Raw genomic sequence first — 19638 nt, forward strand, 5'->3', positions numbered from 1 at the left:
CAACATTTATATGTCGGAGATAATCATGAATCATGAACAGCAACAGCTGTGCAATGTGTGTGTGTGTGTGTGTGTGTGTGTGTGTGTGTGTGTGTGCGCGTGCGTGAGTGCATTGAGCTAAGCTTTAGTGAAGAGAGGAGCACTAATCCTACTTTGTGATGGCGAGTGGTAAGGTGGAAACCCTAAATACCGCTTCCTGTTTCTGTGTATGTCACCATCCAAAGGCATTGTCGGTACACAGCAGGACCAGAGGGTCAAAGTTCATACCCACTGATGCCCTGTCACTCTACATCAGGTGGGATTGGGGTCCAACTCACTGTTATTCAACAGCCCATATATGTCCTACTCCCCCTTTCAGTGCCCTTCCTATCATTTTGCTTCCTCCCACCTCTCTGCCCATATCCCCCCCTCCCTCCCTCCATTCCGCTCCCCTCCCCTCTCTGTAAGGCATACTGTACATATCTTTTTTCTCCAGAGGAAGATGTGACGAAGAGATGCTGGATGTAGTGTGTAAAGACCTGATAGAGAAGGGAATGCTGGGAGGAAGTGCATGGGACGCTGAGAGTCCTCTTCTCTCCTCATATCTTATCTAGGAGTTTAAAGGCTCTCTCTCTCTCTCTCTCGCTCTCTGTCAAGGAGACTACCTGGAAGGATCCATCATCCTCTTTATTACGAAGGGTAACTGGAGGATGAATTAAATATATAACCCTGCCCAATTTCTATCAAATCCACCATTAGAGAGAAAGAGCTTAGGGAGAGAGAAGTATCTCTACATATAGAAACCACATTTCTCTCAAGTGTAAATCTCAGCTGAAATTACATTGAACTCAGCTGACATTTTTGATAGAGCAAAACATTCCGATGGACTCGGTTAAACTGCCGAGAGAAGGAGTGGACGGTGTGAACGGGCAGTGTGAGAGAAGCTGTGTTGATTTCTTCAGCATCTCCTCAACTGGGAACACTATGTGAAAGCTCATTTACAAAAGGACTTCTGCCTGTGTGTGAGTGAGACCGGGGGAAATGTACTGTATATCATAGGAATTGGGTAGGGGTGTTTTCACAAAAGACAATAAAATGTATGTTCCTCATATGCACCTTCTTCTCTAAAAAGTGAAATGTTTAGCACTATTAAACCCTGTTTTGGTAAAGTGCAGTTCTTCTCCATCGCTCTTTCCCCAAAAAAGTTTGCAACAGACACATTTTCTCCAACATGTTTTCAAAACCTCTTGCATTTCAAATGAATGAAAGTGTCTGAGGAGAGACAGATTGTGGTGCTTGCTAAGTCCCCGACAGAATCTCAGCTCTCTCTCGCTCTCTCTGTTGTTGCGACGGGGACCAGCATCAGAGATGGTATATCAAAAGTGTGTCAAGACACAACAGTGAATCAGCACACGAAAAAAAAGTTAAGTCGAAGCTTGAAACTTTGGGTCTCACAATTTGTCTTCTCTGCCAGCAATGCCAGCAGAAATGGAGCACAAACGGTTTATACTAATACTTTAAAAAATATCTACTTTTACACCCTTTTTCCTCATCTTTTTACAGTTTATATAGTTTTCCTCAACACATTGACCAACAAGACCACAAGACAACTAGTGCCAAGTTGACAACATTTGGAAACGAGGGACAGAACCATGCAACCCACCCATATCCTTCATCTAAGAATAGAGACTAGGAAAAGAAAAAAAAACCTCCTATGGATGAATTTCTTTCACGTTAAAAATGACTCGTCATCCCTCTATCCCTAGCTCACACAGCCTCACTAAGTCAAAAGTGCAAAGTAATCCGAACTCAAAACCACAAAGTCACAAAACCATCCAAACTCAACTGCTCTCAGAGGGCACACACTGTTCGAATACAGTAAATACATGTTGTCTAACGACACAGTCCCATTCTGTGTCAGTGGGATGATTCCTATTGTCACACCGGCGATGGCTGTGCATTAGAAGCTCAGATGTACCAGATTGTAAAGGAAAGATTTGTCCTTCACCTAAGGAGATATACTGTCTGTCTTTGTACAGAGCACTCCCTCTCCGAAATTCACACCAATGATACCCCCTCACCCCCAAAGGCAAATCCCCTCTGCAACTTATACTGCATCTGCCCGTGTTCCATTGCAGGGTGATGGACATGACACAGGAAAAGGGACGGGAATGTCACCATTGAAAGGTGAGGGGTAATTAGGGGACAGTGGGAGGACGGGGTGCACGTTAGCCCAGAAAATGGCCACCAATCCTGAGTTAGCGGGAGTCAGCAAAAAATACGCACCACTGAAGGCACTTCTGAAACAACAGTGCTTCTGTTCTATGGAATTCAAGTTCAGAGAGATTAAACCAGGGCCTTCCACGCAGAGGAAGGAGTTGACTTTCTGTGTTTCTTTCTTCTTTTCTTCCCCGTCACGCAATATGCACCTCAATCTATCTGCAAAGGGACAGGCTGGGGGCTGATGGGGGAAATAGAAAGCCAATGGCCTCCAAACACCAGGAAATAGCTTGCATTTAAGGACAGTGAGGACACCATGAGATAATCAAACATTTTCTAAATAACATAAAACAAAAGTAGCCAACCCCAAAAATCTACCCCCTTCCCCCCCACACACCTTGGAGCAGGAGAGGGCTCAGTACAGTACAATACAGTACAGAAGGACAAAGCTGCCTCACTGCACAGTTCACTATGGCGGTTGCTTGATTGATTGGTCAGTTGCTAGGTCAGTTCAGTTGGTTTGTGTGTGTGTGTGTGTGGTGTGTATTGTCAGGTGTGGTGTGTATTGTCGGGTGTGGTGTGTATTGTCGTGTGTAATGTGTACTGCCGTGTGTGGTGTATATTGTTGTGTGTGTTGGTGTGTGTGGTGTGCGTTGGTGTGTGTGGTGTGTGTGTGTGCGTGTCTCCAAGGTTGGAGAGACAGAGAGAGCATGGCAGACCAGCGGAGGGGGGTCCAGCTGGGTGTGTGGATCTTTAACGAGGCCCCCCTGTGGCCCTATTCGTCATCCCCTCCCCCGTACATGTCGGCTAGCTTCTTGAAGCGGGGGCCCCAGTCGTTGAGGTAGTCGTAGTCCTGGTCCCCTGTGCTGGAGGAGTTGAGGGAGCTGACGGAGCCGACCGTAGAGCCGCTGCCCTCGTAGTCAAACACCAGGAGGGAGTCATAGGGAGGGGCCGTGGGGTCATTGTCTGCCGCCCGCAGACCCTGGAGGGAGGGAGAAGAGAGTAAGTATTGGCGTATAGGCCAACATGATTGGAAAGGTGAGTGTATAGTACTATATAGAGACAGAGAAGGGTAGGCTTTTTGTAGGATAACAGCTAAGAAAGCACCATAGAGAAAATTGTACGTATTGGCATTCAGGCAATATATTGTGAGTGACAGAGTGATGTCATTGGCAGGGATGTAGAATCCCCAAGGAGGATACAGTGGGCAGCCGAGCCACAATGTGTTTGTGTTTTGCCAGACTGCTGGAGCGAGATCAGTGTGTGTGTGTGTGTGTGTGTGTGTGTGTGTGTGTGTGTGTGTGTGTGTGTGTGTGTGTGTGTGTGTGTGTGTGTGTCTGTGTGTGTGTAGTCAGGACGGATCAAAGCTGAACAGCTGCCAACACCTCTCAAGTGTGAACGTGTTGTCACGGCGCCTGTCAATCAAAGCCTTCTTGCATGAGTGTGTTGAGATTGGGGTTACGTACGCGCAAGTGAGTGTGTGCATGTGTGTGTGCGAGTACACTATGTGCGTGTGTTTGTGTGTATGTGTGTGTATGTGTGTGTGTGTGTGTGTGTGTTTGTGTGATAACAGCTGTCAGGTAATCTCCATCTCCACTGTTGCCAAAGTTAAGAGCATTGAAACCTGTGAATAAACAACATCCAGAAAATGCCTACATTTATGCAATATTACCCTCACATCTCAAATCAAATCAAATTTTATTTGTCACATACACATGGTTAGCAGATGTTAATGCGAGTGTAGCAAAATGCTTGTGCTTCTAGTTCCGACAATGCAGTAATAATCCAACAAGTAATCTAACTAACAATTCCCCCCCAAAAAACTACTGTCTTATACACAGTGTAAGGGGATAAAGAATATGTACATAAAGATATATGAATGAGTGATGGTACAGAGCAGCTTAGGCAAGATACAGTAGATGGTATCGAGTACAGTACATACATATGAGATGAGTATGTAAACAAAGTGGCATAGTTAAAGTGGCTAGTGATACATGTATTACATAAGAATGCAGTAGATAATATAGAGTACAGTATATACGTATACATATGAGATGAATAATGTAGGGTATGTAAACATTATATTAGGTAGCATTGTTTAAAGTGGCTAGTGATATATTTTACATCATTTCCCATCAATTCCCATTATTAAAGTGGCTGGAATTGAGTCAGTGTGTTGGCAGCAGCCACTCAATGTTAGTGGTGGCTGTTTAACAGTCTGATGGTCTTGAGATAGAAGCTGTTTTTCAGTCTCTCGGTCCCAGCTTTGATGCACCTGTACTGACCTCGCCTTCTGGATGATAGCGGGGTGAACAGGCAGTGGCTCGGGTGGTTGTTGTCCTTGATGATCTTTATGGCCTTCCTGTAACATCGGGTGGTGTAGGTGTCCTGGAGGGCAGGTAGTTTTCCCCCGGTGATGTGTTGTGCAGACCTCACTACCCTCTGGAGAGCCTTACGGTTGTGGGCGGAGTAGTTGCCGTACCAGGCGGTGAAACAGCCCGCCAGGATGCTCTCGATTGTGCATCTGTAGAAGTTTGTGAGTGCTTTTGGTGACAAGCCGAATTTCTTCAGCCTCCTGAGGTTGAAGAGGCGCTGCTGCGCCTTCCTCACGATGCTGTCTGTGTGAGTGGACCAATTCAGTTTGTCTGTGATGTGTATGCCGAGGAACTTAAAACTTACTACCCTCTCCACTACTGTTCCATCGATGTGGATAGGGGGGTGTTCCCTCTGCTGTTTCCTGAAGTCCACAATCATCTCCTTAGTTTTGTTGACGTTGAGTGTGAGGTTATTTTCCTGACACCACACTCCGAGGGCCCTCACCTCCTCCCTGTAGGCCGTCTCGTCATTGTTGGTAATCAAGCCTACCACTGTTGTGTCGTCCGCAAACTTGATTATTGAGTTGGAGGCGTGTGTGGCCACGCAGTCGTGGGTGAACAGGGAGTACAGGAGAGGGCTCAGAACGCACCCTTGTGGGGCCCCAGTGTTGAGGATCAGCGGGGTGGAGATGTTGTTGCCTACCCTCACCACCTGGGGACGGCCCGTCAGGAAGTCCAGTACCCAGTTGCACAGGGCGGGGTCGAGACCCAGGGTCTCGAGCTTGATGACGCGTTTGGAGGTTACTATGGTGTTAAATGCTGAGCTGTAGTCGATGAACAGCATTCTCACATAGGTATTCCTCTTGTCCAGATGGGTTAGGGCAGTGTGCAGTGTGGTTGAGATTGCATCGTCTGTGGACCTATTTGGGCGGTAAGCAAATTGGAGTGGGTCTAGGGTGTCAGGTAGGGTGGAGGTGATATGGTCCTTGACTAGTCTCTCAAAGCACTTCATGATGACGGAAGTGAGTGCTACGGGGCGGTAGTCGTTTAGCTCAGTTACCTTAGCTTTCTTGGGAACAGGAACAATGGTGGCCCTCTTGAAGCATGTGGGAACAGCAGACTGGTATAGGGATTGATTGAATATGTCCGTGAACACACCGGCCAGCTGGTCTGCGCATGCTCTGAGGGCGCGGCTGGGGATGACGTCTGGGCCTGCAGCCTTGCGTGGGTTAACACGTTTAAATGTTTTACTCACCTCGGCTGCAGTGAAGGAGAGTTCACATGTTTTCGTTGCAGATCGTGTCAGTGGCACTGTATTGTCCTCAAAGCGAGCAAAGAAGTTGTTTCGTCTGTCTGGGAGCAAGACATCCTGGTCCGTGACTGGGCTGGTTTTCTTCTTGTAGTCCGTGATTGACTGTAGACCCTGCCACATACCTCTTGTGTCTGAGCCGTTGAATTGAGATTCTACTTTGTCTCTATACTGACGCTTAGCTTGTTTGATAGCCTTGCGGAGGGAATAGCTGCACTGTTTGTATTCGGTCATGTTACCAGTCACCTTGCCCTGATTAAAAGCAGTGGTTCGCGCTTTCAGTTTCATGCGAATGCTGCCATCAATCCACGGTTTCTGGTTAGGGAATGTTTTAATCGTTGCTATGGGAACGACATCTTCAACGCACGTTCTAATGAACTCGCACACCGAATCAGCGTATTCGTCAATGTTGTTATCTGACACAATACGAAACATATCCCAGTCCACGTGATGGAAGCAGTCTTGGAGTGTGGAATCAGCTTGGTCGGACCAGCGTTGGACAGACCTCAGCGTGGGAGCTTCTTGTTTTAGTTTCTGTCTGTAGGCAGGGATCAGCAAAAGGGAGTCGTGGTCAGCTTTCCCGAAAGGAGGGCGGGGCAGGGCCTTATATGCGTCGCGGAAGTTAGAGTAACAATGATCCAAGGTTTTTTCAGCCCTAGTTGCGCAATCGATATGCTGATACAATTTAGGGAGTCTTGTTTTCAGATTAGCCTTGTTAAAATCCCCAGCTACAATGAATGCAGCCTCAGGATGTAGAGATTCCAGTTTGCAAAGAGTCAAATAAAGTTTGTTCAGAGCCATCGATGTGTCTGCTTGGGGGGGGGAATATATACGGCTGTGATTATAATCAAAGAGAATTATCTTGGTAGATAATGCGGTCGACATTTGATTGTGAGGAATTCTAAATCAGGTGAACAGAAGGATTTGACTTCCTGTATATTTCTGTAATCACACCACGTCTCGTTAGCCATAAGGCATACGCCCCCGCCCCTCTTCTTACCAGAAAGATGTTTGTTTCTGTCGGCGCGATGCGTGGAGAAACCTGCTGGCTGCACCGCCTCCGATAGCGTCTCTCCAGTGAGCCATGTTTCCGTGAAGCAAAGAACGTTACAGTCTCTGATGTCCCTCTGGAATGCTACCCTTGCTCGGATTTCATCAACATTGTTGTCAAGAGACTGGACATTGGCGAGAAGAATGCTAGGGAGTGGTGCACGATGTGCCCGTCTCCGGAGTCTGACCAGAAGACCGCCTCGTTTCCCTCTTTTACGGCGTCGTTTTTTTGGGTCGCCGGCTGGGATCCATTCCGTTGTCCTGGTTGAAAGGCAGAACACAGGATCCGCTTCGTGAAAATCATATTCTTGGTCGTACTGATGGTGAGTTGACGCTGATCTTATATTCAGTAGTTCTTCTCGACTGTATGTAATGAAACCTAAGATGACCTGGGGTACTAATGTAAGAAATAACACGTAAAAAAACAAAAAACTGCATAGTTTCCTAGGAATGCGAAGCGAGGCGGCCATCTCTGTCGGCGCCGGAAGTACACATGTACCTAGAACAGAAAGTACATCAAAATACTTAGAAATAACAGTACATAGTACGTACATACACCTCCATCTTATTTACTGATCTGAATGTCTTATGTTCTGTGTTTGTGTAGTCTTGTAGTGTAAGTTTGTCATTCTACCTTGTGTCGTGTTTGGAGTACCTTCTGCGTGGAATTGTGTGTTTGTGTCAGATCTCAAGTAGAAAAGTCCCAACAGACTAAATGATATCTTGATGAAGGAATAAACAAAACTATGACCCCTGGTTGCCCCCCTCACTTCATTGATGAAGTCCCCGATGTCCCCAGGGTGGGGGACCACCGGTCGAATGGGGTACTGGGACTCCGGGATGATGGGGCGCTCGTCCACCCTTCGTACCCCCGGGGGCTTACTGATGATGTGCTCCAAGGAGTCAGGCTGCTGCAGCTGACTCAGGTCATAGTCCTGCCCAGAGACACACACAGATAAGACAGTCAACCTCAAGACAGACCTGACTGGCTGTCAGTGTTTGTGGGTGTATGTGATATATGCTGTATATATACACATACACGTATGTATGTAGTTGTTTATAGGTCTGTATCTCTGTTAGTGTGTGTGTCTGTCTGTCTGAGTGTGTGTGTCTCTCTCTGTGTGTGTATGTGTGTTTGTCTATCTGAGTGTTTGTCTGTGTGTGTGTGTGTGTGTGTACCTGGTCCTCCTCTCCCCCTCCCTCCTCATCGTATTTCAGGATGTTATCTCTGACATCGTCCTCCGGGTCAATCAGCAGCTGTTTGGTCTGTCTCTCCTTCTCTCTGCGCTTCATCCACAATACAAACACTAGCACCATACCTGCAACACACACAACACACCTTAAATAACACAATAATACTGCAAAAACACCTTAAACAACATACATTATTGGCTTACTGCAAAATACAATACCACAGAAAAAAGCTCTACATATTTGTGGAGGATAGGACTGTACCTCCATAGAAAAGACCGAGAACCGGAAAAGAATGACATTTTTAGAGGAATAGAACCAGAACCGAGAACGAAAGTGATCTATACTGTTCAGGAGCAGAACCGTTATTTTTAATTGCATGGGAACCGGTTAATAATGTTATTTTAATTTCCAGGGATTTTTTTTCCAGTTCCACAAAAAGTGTAACAAAGAAATGTATTCCAGTGTCTGCCTGCCAGCTGCAATTTTTTTGCCAGTGTATATGAGTGTAGGCTACCTGCCCCTCCCTCCGTAGCATGCAAAGTCTACTGTAGCTTCTGATGTTACAGACGTGATTCAGAAATTAGGGAGAAAGATTTTTAATTAGAGAACAATGGATTCACTTTTTCAATGCTAGTTAAGGATACTGTAGTTACCACGCTTCACATTGGATTTATTAACTAAAAAAGGTAAGATGCGTTTTTCATTTTAAATCTGGTGTCGCTCTGCACATACAAGCTTATTAGCTAGCTAGCTTGTTAGCTAGCTCTGGTCCAGCTCTCAAAACCTCTAGGCGGTATTATGTGTAATGTAATGGAACTGAGAGGCCTGATCACAGGCTAGCTCCGGTCCAACATTGGTTAAGCCAACTCTCTGAAGTTCAAAGACATTCATAGTTCCTTCATAAATGCCGCTCCTCTGTAGGTATAATTTTGTGGGCCTAATTCAGATAATGCCTGTCATAACAACAAGATGCCCAGCGCTTCATGCCCAGCACTCTCCTCACCCGCGAAATTCGCATATCATATCAAACCCTACACTACACTTTGTCTGCCCAATGCATGTACATAGCTTGCCTGCTCCATAGCAAGCTACTCCATAGGGTCACCAACTCAGAGACAGCACATTCTGATAGCCAGCTAAGAATTCATCTATAATACTGCCTTTATATTATTGTGTTAACTGCATGATAAATGTTTGATGAATGTAAGGGCCAAACGGCACAGTGTGATAAAAGCAACAAATCATAACCTATTTCAGCATCTGGTAAGAAGGGCGGTTTAATATTACATCTGCTCAGAGGGATCTGATGTACAGTATGTATGGAGGAGGTGGTAGCTACAGGGGGAATGGGAGGGGGATATGTTTGTTTCTATTCTCTCTGATAGCGGTGTTCATTAGAAAGTGATGGCTCTGAGCGAATCAGAGTGATGCGTCTGGAGGTAGGGCAGGTGTGTGTGTGTATTTTCTACGTGTTTCTGAGTACAAGATAAATCACTTGTGTGCACAGATGTTAAAAAAAGCTTCTGAAGTTTGCAATTTCCACTTACATTTCAGACTACATTTTCCCTTACGATACATGTATCAACCACTACAAAATGTCCATTAATTAAAATCTACATAACAATTCACCATTCCTGTTGATGCAGGATTTCCTGCTGTAGCAATCTGGCTGAAATTAAGTTCCTACATATGTCTAAGATGTCCAGTCCACCATACTCACTGAGCAGTATGATGATACAGATGAGAATGGCTATGATGGCTCCAGTCCCAAGTCCAGCGGCAGCCACAGCCCCGACAAGGGTGCAGTCTCCGTTCTCATCACATGGACACACCTTGACCTTGATAATGGACCTGTTGGAGAGGGGAGGGTTCCCCGAATCGGTCACAATCACAGGCACCTCATACACCCCCGGCTCCAGATACTGGGTCCGTAAACTCAACCGGGCATAGTCACCTGGGGAGGGAGAGAGAGAACAGACAGACAGAGGTTACTACCACTGATAGAGACATCTATAGGGGAGAGGCATTTCTTACAGGGAAATATAGTTTTCTTTCTAACATATATTTCAGGATGTTGTGTATCCCTGAAATACACAACAGAAACAAAAAGGATTCATGCAAACATAACAGTTTTGAAAACATAGCTAGTCCGGGTATGAGGTAAATTGAGCACAGGGACAGAGTTCAACACTTCATACTTTTTCGCTCTAAAAAGTACTTTGTCCCTTTTGACTACCAGGAAGTTTGAAAAGACAGGATCTGTTGGCGAGGAGCTTATATTCATGAGCTCACCTTGATTGACAGCTCTTTGAAATGTAGTTAGCAGTATTGTAGTAAAATCATCTCAAGCTAATTTGGCGATACACAAAGCAACTAAAACAACGTTGAAATTGCATATCAATGATATCTGAGTTTGGAATGACCCTTCCCCCCTTTTGTTCCATCCTGGCTGAAGAACTAGCTAGCCAGGAACTAGCTAACATCAGACACAGATGAAGAACTAGCTAGCCAGGAACTAGCTAACATCAGACACAGATGAAGAACTAGCTAGCCAGGAACTAGCTAACATCAGACACAGATGAAGAACTAGCTAGCCAGGAACTAGCTAACATCAGACACAGATGAAGAACTAGCTAGCCAGGAACTAGCTAACATCAGACACAGATGAAAGGGGAAGCATATACTGTACTTATCTTTGCCATAGATGAATAGGGTAAACATTTAATTATATTTGCTGACACCCTACAGTCAAATTTTGGCTCCAGTAGAGTAGCAATCAAGCTATATAAACAATTTCCCTCTGCAAACACGTCTTCTCCCATGTTGGTTACAAGGCGGTACTTATTTAAATGAAGTAAGATAATATAATGTTATCATTAGTGTATTAAACTAAGAGTTTAATAATGAATCCACGTTTTTGACTTGGGGTAGCCGGTAACTTTTTGATCAAACTTTATCAATGTAGAAGCAACAGTCATTTTTAATACTTTGGTCATCATAAACTCAGCAAAAAAAGAAACGTCCCTTTTTCAGGACCCTGTCTTTCAAAGATCATTTGTTAAAAATCCAAATAACTTCACAGATCTTCATTGTAAAGGGTTTAAACACTGTTTCCCATGCTTGTTCAATGAACCATAAACAATTAATGAACATGCACCTGTGGAACAGTCGTTAAGACAATAACAGCTTACAGACGGTAGGCAATTAAGGTCACAGTTCTGAAAACTTAGGACACTAAAAGAGGCCTTTCTACTGACTCTGAAAAACACCAAAAGAAAGATGCCCAGGGTCCCTGCTCATCTGCGTGAACGTGCCTTAGGCATGCTGCAAGGAGGCATGAGGACTGCAGATGTGGCCAGGGCAATAAATTGCAATGTCCGTACTGTGAGACGCCTAAGACAGCGCTGCAGGGAGACAGGATGGACAGCTGATCGTCCTCGCAGTGGCAGATCACATGTAACAACTCCTGCACAGGATCAGTACATCCGAACATCACACCTGTGGGACAGGTATGGGATGGCAACAACAACTGCCCGAGTTACACCAGGAAGCCACAATCCCTCCATCAGTGCTCAGACTGTCTGCAATAGGCTGAGAGAGGCTGGACTGAGGGCTTGTAGGCCTGTTATAAGGCAGGTCCTCACCAGACATCACCGGCAACAACATCGCCTATGGGAACAAACCCACCGTCGCTGGACCCGACAGGACTGGCAAAAAGTGCTCTTCTCTGATGAGTCACGGATTTGTCTCACCAGGGGTGATGGTCGGATTCGCGTTTATCGTCAAAGGAATGAGCCTTACACCGAGGCCTGTACTCTGGAGCGGGATCGATTTGGAGGTGGAGGGTCTGGGGAGGTGTGTCACAGCATCATCAGACTGAGCTTGTTGTCATTGCAGGCAATGTTAAGGCTGTGCGTTACAGGGAAGACATCCTCCTCCCTCATGTGTTACCCTTCCAGCAGGCTCATCCTGACATGACCCTCCAGCATGACAATGCCACCAGCCATACTATCGTTCTGTGTATGATTTCCTGCAAGACAGGAATGTCAGTGTTCTGCCATGGCCAGCAAAAAGCCCGGATCTCAATCCCATTGAGCACATCTGGGACCTGTTGGATCAGAGGGTGAGGGCTAGGGCCATTCCCCCCAGAAATGTCCGAGAACTTGCAGGTGCCTTGGTGGAAGAGTGGGGTAACATCTCACAAGAACTGGCAAATCTGGTGCAGTCCACAAGGAGGAGATGCACTGCAGTACTTAATGCAGCTGGTGGCCACACCAGATACTGACTGTTACTTTTGATTTTGACCCCCCCTTTGTTTAGGGACACATTATTAAATGTCTGTTAGTCACATGTCTGTGGAACTTGTTCAGTTTATGTCTCAGTTGTTGAATCTTGTTGTGTTCATACAAATATTTAAATGTTATATGTTTGCTGAAAATAAACGCAGTTGACAGTGAGAGGACGTTTCTTTTTTTGCTTAGTTGACTTTGATCTGGTTTCCTTCAAATATTATCAAATGATTTTGACTGTTCACCTTTAAAACTTTTAACACAGGTTCAGGCCCTGGTGTAACCTCATATCCCAGTGATAATGCCTTGCATAATGCCTGGGAAGAAAACACTTCAATTGGGGGCCTAAACGAGGACCAATCCAACTAAAGAAGGCAATTTTCATCATTGACTAATCACACGAATGTACTATGCATATTATGCATAACACTGACAAAATGTAATCATTATTTGTATGGGTATATATATATATATGATTGATTGCCCCTGGTCAGAATAGAACAATTTACCACAAAGCAATCATTTGGATTATTTCTCACACAGCTACAAGGACGCATGTTCATGTTAGGTTTAGGACCTCATATTGTAGCTTAAAAAGACCCCCCAAAAATACATAAAAATACATACATATTCAAAAGAAGCTGTTCAATTACTTGCTGGCAGTCACTGCCCCTCAGTGACTGCCAGCACTAGCAGCTCTGCCTCTGTGGGCTCATAGGACTTGTGAACGTTGCTTGGCTTATTTCGCTAGCTATTTCCTATGAGGGGGAACTGACCCAATGAAATTGCAGGATTTTCATAGCATAAATTATAACTGCACAAAATAAACGGACCATCCTGGGGTGCTCAAATGTGTGTCCGTTCAGTCAGAACTTCTGCTGTCGGCTCCATCCCGGAAATATGAAGTTATTTCAGAATGAATGTTACATGGCTAGCGAATCATGCTTTGTGACATTATGTTAGCTAGCTATCCCCAGTTAGTGTAGATCAAGTGTTTTCACTGAATGCTTGTCGTGTTCTCCCTGGTTTCCACTAGTAACAGTAGCCACAAAGTCAAAATTGACCATACAAAATTTGCTTCTTGGTCTTAATTTAAGGTTAGGGTTAGGCATAAGGTTAGCAGTGTGGTTAAAGTTAAGAATATATTTTAAATCACATTTTAAGAAGATAAACTGTAGAAATAGGTGGGCTTTATGACTTTGTAGGTGTGGTAACTAGTGACGACCATTCTCCCTGGTGCACTCGTTCGTTCGTATATAGTATAAATGAATCTGTTGAAAACAGCGGCAGCAAGTGCCGCAGTGGTCATTCGGTTTTAGACATGCACAAGTAAAATATGTGTATATTACTTGTCAAAGAAACTTGCCATCATATTTCTGTCATTAACGTTGTTGATGACTAAAACCACCTTGAGCCCAGGGTATTCAGCCAAACATCGGCCGACCCCCATCTACCCCTGTAAGTCCCGCCCCCTCACCGTTGAGACGTGACACTGTCCAGTTACGTCGTATGCTAGCGGGGAACGTGGGCAGCTCGAAGACGAAAGGGCCTACGTTGGGGTCCGTGTCTGTGTCTGCAGCCGTGATGTTGATGCCGGCGTTACGGTTGATGCGCTCACAAATCTGAGACTCGCGGGGCAGCAGAGACGGAGCGTTGTCATTCACATCTATCAGATAGATCTGCAGGGTCCCTGTACCACTGGCCATGGGAGAGCCTGGGAGAGGGACAGGAGAGGAGGGAGGAGAGGGCGAAGAAGAAGAGGTAGGAGAGGGGGGGAGTGGAGAAAAGGTGAGGAAGAGGATAGGGGGAGATGAGGTAAGGGAAGAGTTATTATTATTGTTAAGCAAACACTCACGGCCACACATGACCGCAAAGCCATACGCACACACTGATAAGAGCACTCACAGCCCTTTTCAAACAATACCCAAACAGAACAATGACTTGGAGGGAGGGAGGGGGAGAGAGAGAGCGAGAGCGAGAGCGAGAGAGAGATGGGGTAGGAAGATGAATTGACAAAACTAGAGAAAAAGAAAGAGGAAGTGGAGATTGGGAGAAAGCAAATAAAGGGAGACTGCATGGATGAGATGGAGAGAAAGACCGAAATGAGAGATGAAATGAGAGAGATACTAGATAGCAAGATGTATCTCCTGTAGAGAGAGAGAGAGAGAGAGAGAGAGAGAGAGAGAGAGAGAGAGAGAGAGAGAGAGCAGAGAGAGAGAGAGAGAGAGAGAGAGAGAGAGAGAGAGAGAGAGAACCCAGGCAGATATCTACACAGGGATTTCTGGGTAAATCGTGGAGATGATATCCTTATTCTTCTATCTTGGAATAATACCTTCAGCTGCTCCCCTAACCCCCCCCTCACTGTCACAGTGCCGTGAAAAACTATTTGCCCCTTTCTGATCATCTCGATTTTTGCATATTTTTGATACTGAATATTATCAGATCTTCAACCAAAAACTAATATTAAATAAAAGAAACCTGAGTTTACAAGTAACAAAAAAAAGGATACTTATTTTATTTATTTATTTAACAAAAACTTACAGTGCCTTCGGAAAGCATTCAGACCCCTTGACTTTTTCGACATTTTGTTATGTAACAGCCTTATTCTAAAATTGATTAAATGTTTTTTTCCCCCTCATCAATCTACACAAAATACCGCATAATGACAAAGCAAAAACAGATATTTAGAAAGTTTTGCAAATTCATAAAAAAATATAACTGAAATATCAAATTAACATAAGTAGTCAGACCATTTACTCAGTACTTTGTTGAAGCACCTTTGGCAGTGATTACAGCCTTGATTCTTCTTGGGTATGACACTACAAGCCTGGCCCACCTGTATTTGGGGAGTTTCTCCCACTCTTCTCTGAAGATCATCTCAAGCTCTGTCAGATTGGATGGGGAGTGTCACTGCACAGCTATTTTCATGGTCTCACCAGAGGTGTTCGATGGAATTCAAGTCTGGGCTCCTTCTGGGCCACTCAAGGACATTCGGAGACTTGTCCCGAAGCCACTACTGTGTTGTCTTGGCTGTGTGCTTAGGGTCGTTGTCCTGTTGGAAGATGAAGGTTTCATCAGACCAGAGAATCTTGTTTCTCATGGTCTGAGAGTCCTTTAGGTGCCTTTTTTTGCTAACTCTAAGTGGGCTGTCATTACTAAAGAGTGGCTTCAGTCTGGCCACTCTACCATAAAGGCCTGATTGCTGGAGTGCTGCAGAGATGGTTGTCCTTCTGGAAGGTTCTCTAGACCTCTGTCAGTGTGACCATCGGGTTCTTGGTCACCTCTCTGACCAAGGCCCTTCTCCCCCAATTGCTCAGTTTGGCCGGGCGGCCAGCTCTTGGAAGAGTCTTGTTGATTCCAAACTTCTTCCATTTAAGAATGATGGAGTCCACTGTGTTCTTTAGGGACCTTCAATGCTGCAAAAACTTTTTTGTACCCTTCCCCAGATCTGTTCCTTGACACAATCCTGTCTCGTAGCTCTATGGACAATTTCTTCAAACTCATGGCTTTTGCCCTGAGCTGCACTGTCAACTGTGGGACTGTAGACTGTAGACAGGTGTGCGCCTTTCCAAATCATGTCCAATCAATTGAATTTACCACAAGTGGAGTCCAATCCAATTGTAGAAACATCAAGGATGATCAATGGAAACAGGATCCACCTGGGCTCAACTTCGAGTTTCATAGCAAAGGGTCTGAATACTTATGTAAATAAGGTATTTCCATTTCTTATTTCAAATACATTTTTAAACATTTCGAACAACGTGTTTTCGCTTTGTCATTATTGGGTATTGTGTAGATTGCTGAGGACTTAAATTTGTATTTTTTTTTATTTTTTAAATAAGGCTGTAACGTAACAAAATCTGGAAAAAGTCAAGGGGTCAGAATACTTTCCGAAGGCACTGTAGGCAACACCCAATTCCCATGTGTGAAAAAGTAATTGCCCCCTTACATTCAATAACTGGTTGTGACACCTTTATCTGCAATGACTTCAACCAAATGCTTCTTGTAGTTGTTGGAATTTTGTCCCACTCTTGCATGCACAACTGCTTTACCTTTACCCACATTTGTGGGTTTTCAAGCATGAACTGCTCGTTTCAAGTCCGGACACAACATCTTAATTGGGAATAGATCTAGACCAGGCTTGGGCAACTCCAGTCCTCGGGGGCCTGATTGGTGTCATACTTTTGCTCCAGCCCCAGCTAACACACCAATAATCAACTAATCATGATCTTCAGTTAAAAATGCAATTCGTTTAAATCAGGTGTGATTGCTAGTGATAGGAGAAAAGTGTAACACCAATCAGACCCAGAGGACTGGAGTTGCCCAGGCCTGGTCTAGACCTAATCCCAATTAAGAAGATTAAAAAATATATTTTTTAAAGATTTATGTAAAGCTCACAGTTCTGGCAATTAAACTCGGCAACGGTGCAAGACATTTGACATTGAGGGCAGAAGAGGTGGAGAGTGAAAGAGAGGGAAATAAAGAGAACCAGATAGGAGTGGGAAAGAGGTGGAGAGAGGGAGAGGGAAATAAAGAGAACCAGATAGGAGCGGGAAAGAGGTGGAGAGAGGGAGAGGGGGAAATAAAGAGAACTAGATAAGAGCAGGAAAGAGGTGGAGAGAGGGAGAGGGGGAAATAAAGAGAACCAGATAAGAGCAGGAAAGAGGTGGAGAGAGGGAGAGGGGAAATAAAGAGAACCAGATAGGAGCAGGAAAGAGGTGGAGAGAGGGAGAGGGGGAAATAAAGAGAACCAGATAGGAGCAGGAAAGAGGTGGAGAGAGGGAGAGAGAGGGAAATAAAGAGAACCAGATAGGAGCAGGAAAGAGGTGGAGAGAGGGAGAGGGGGAAATAAAGAGAACCAGGAAAGAGGTGGAAGAGGGCAGGGAAATAAAGAGAACCAGATAGGAGCAGGAAAGAGGTGGGGAGAGGGGGAAATAAAGAGAACCAGATAAGAGCAGGAAATAAAGAGGATGGAGAGTGGGAGAGGGAGGGGAAATAAAGAGAACCAGATAAGAGCAGGAAAGAGGTGGGAGAGGTGGGAGAGGGAGGGGAAATAAAGAGAACCAGATAAGAGCAGGAAAGAGGTGGAGAGAGGGGAGAGAGGGGGGAAATAAAGAGAACCAGATAGGAGCAGGAAAGAGGTGGAGAGAGGGAGAGGGAAATAAAGAGAACCAGATAGGAGCGGGAAAGAGGTGGAGAGAGGGAGAGGGAAATAAAGAGAACTAGATAGGAGCAGGAAAGAGGTGGAGAGAGGGAGAGGGAAATAAAGAGAACTAGATAGGAGCAGGAAAGAGGTGGAGAGAGGGAGAGGGAAATAAAGAGAACTAGATAGGAGCAGGAAAGAGGTGGAGAGAGGGAGAGGGAAATAAAGAGAACTAGATAGGAGCAGGAAAGAGGTGGAGAGAGGGAGAGGGAAATAAAGAGAACTAGATAGGAGCAGGAAAGAGGTGGAGAGAGGGAGAGGGAAATAAAGAGAACCAGATAGGAGCAGGAAAGAGGTGGAGAGAGGGAGAGGGAAATAAAGAGAACAGATAGAGGAAAGAGGTGGAGAGAGGGAGAGGGAAATAAAGAGAACTAGATAGGAGCAGGAAAGAGGTGGAGGAGAGGTGGGAGAGAGAGGGAAATAAAGAGAACCAGATAAGAGCAGGAAAGAGGTGGAGAGAGGGAGAGGGAAATAAAGAGAACCAGATAGGAGCGGGAAAGAGGTGGAGAGAGGGAGAGGGAAATAAAGAGAAATAGATAGGAGCAGGAAAGAGGTGGAGAGAGCAGGAAAAAGAGAGGGAAATAAAGAGAACCAGATAGGAGCGGGAAAGAGGTGGAGAGTGAAAGAGAGGGAAATAAAGAGAACCAGATAGGAGCGGGAGAGAGGTGGAGAGAGGGAGAGGGAATTAAAGAGAAAATAGGAGCAGGAAAGATAGGAGCAGGGAAATAAAGAGAACCAGTGGAAAGAGGTGGAGAGAGGGAGAGGGAAATAAAGAGAACCAGATAGGAGCGGGAAAGAGGTGGAGAGAGGGAGAGGGAAATAAAGAGAACCGGGAAAGATAAGAGGAGAGGGAAAGAGGTGAAAGAGAGAGGGAGAGGGAAATAAAGAGAACCAGATAGGAGCGGGAAAGAGGTGGAGAGAGGGAGAGGGAAATAAAGAGAATAGATAGGAGCAGGAAAGAGGTGGAGAGCGGGAAAAAGAGAGGGAAATAAAGAGAACCAGATAAGAGCAGGAAAGAGGTGGAGAGAGGGAGAGGGAAATAAAGAGAACCAGATAGGAGCAGGAAAGATAGAAATAAAGAGAACGGGAAAGAGGTGGAGAGAGGGAGAGGGAAATAAAGAGAACCAGATAAGAGCAGGAAAGAGGTGGGAAAGAGAGAGAGGGAGGGAAATAAAGAGAACTAGATAGGAGCGGGAAAGAGGTGGAGAGAGGGAGAGGGAAATAAAGAGAACCAGATAAAGCAGGAAAGAGGTGGAGAGAGGGAGAGGGAAATAAAGAGAACCAGATAGGAGAGGGAAAGAGGTGGAGGTGGAGAGGGAGAGGGAAATAAAGAGAATAGATAGGAGCAGGAAAGAGGTGGAGAGTGAAAGAGAGGGAAATAAAGAGAACCAGATAGGAGCGGGAAAGAGGTGGAGAGAGGGAGAGGGAAATAAAGAGAATAGATAGGAGCAGGAAAGAGGTGGAGAGTGAAAGAGAGGGAAATAAAGAGAACCAGATAGGAGCGGGAAAGAGGTGGAGAGAGGGAGAGGGAAATAAAGAGAACCAGATAAGAGCAGGAAAGAGGTAAAGGAGAGAGGGAAAGAGGGGAAATAAAGGGAAATAAAGAGAACCAGATAGGAGCGGGAAAGAGGTGGAGAGAGGGAGAGGGAAATAAAGAGAAATAGATAGGAGCAGGAAAGAGGTGGAGAGTGAAAGAGAGGGAAATAAAGAGAACTAGATAGGAGCGGGAAAGAGGTGGAGAGAGGAGAGGGAAAGGGATAAAGAGAACTAGATAGGAGCGGGAAAGAGGTGGAGAGAGGGAGAGGGGGAAATAAAGAGAACCAGATAAGAGCAGGAAAGAGGTGGAGAGAGGGAGAGGGGGAAATAAAGAGAACCAGATAAGAGCAGGGAAAGAGGTGGAGAGAGGGAGAGGGGGAAATAAAGAGAACCAGATAGGAGCAGGAAAGAGGTGGAGAGAGGGAGAGGGAAATAAGAGAGAACCAGATAAGAGCAGGAAAGAGGTGGAGAGAGGAGAGGGGAAATAAAGAGAATTAGATAGGAGCAGGAAAGAGGTGGAGAGAGGGAGAGGGAAATTAAAGA

The 19638-nt window shown here is 45.3% G+C and overlaps 1 protein-coding gene across 1 annotated transcript in view; it reads right to left on the minus strand.

Moving 5' to 3' along the window:
* Window positions 1-410: 410 nt before the first annotated feature.
* LOC112215777 (cadherin-4-like) overlaps window positions 411-19638 on the minus strand; it is a 404729-nt gene continuing 385501 nt past the window's right edge. Inside the window, exons 13-17 of the mRNA XM_042299244.1 lie at window positions 13834-14070; window positions 9788-10021; window positions 8053-8192; window positions 7644-7808; window positions 411-3181 (exon numbers count right to left, since the gene is read on the minus strand). Coding sequence (XP_042155178.1) covers window positions 2975-3181; window positions 7644-7808; window positions 8053-8192; window positions 9788-10021; window positions 13834-14070 — 983 coding nt within the window. The 3' untranslated portion in view covers window positions 411-2974. The remainder of the gene's footprint in view (window positions 3182-7643; window positions 7809-8052; window positions 8193-9787; window positions 10022-13833; window positions 14071-19638) is intronic.

Source organism: Oncorhynchus tshawytscha, linkage group LG16, assembly GCF_018296145.1.
Source record: "Oncorhynchus tshawytscha isolate Ot180627B linkage group LG16, Otsh_v2.0, whole genome shotgun sequence".
Classification (NCBI taxonomy): Eukaryota; Metazoa; Chordata; class Actinopteri; order Salmoniformes; family Salmonidae; genus Oncorhynchus; species Oncorhynchus tshawytscha.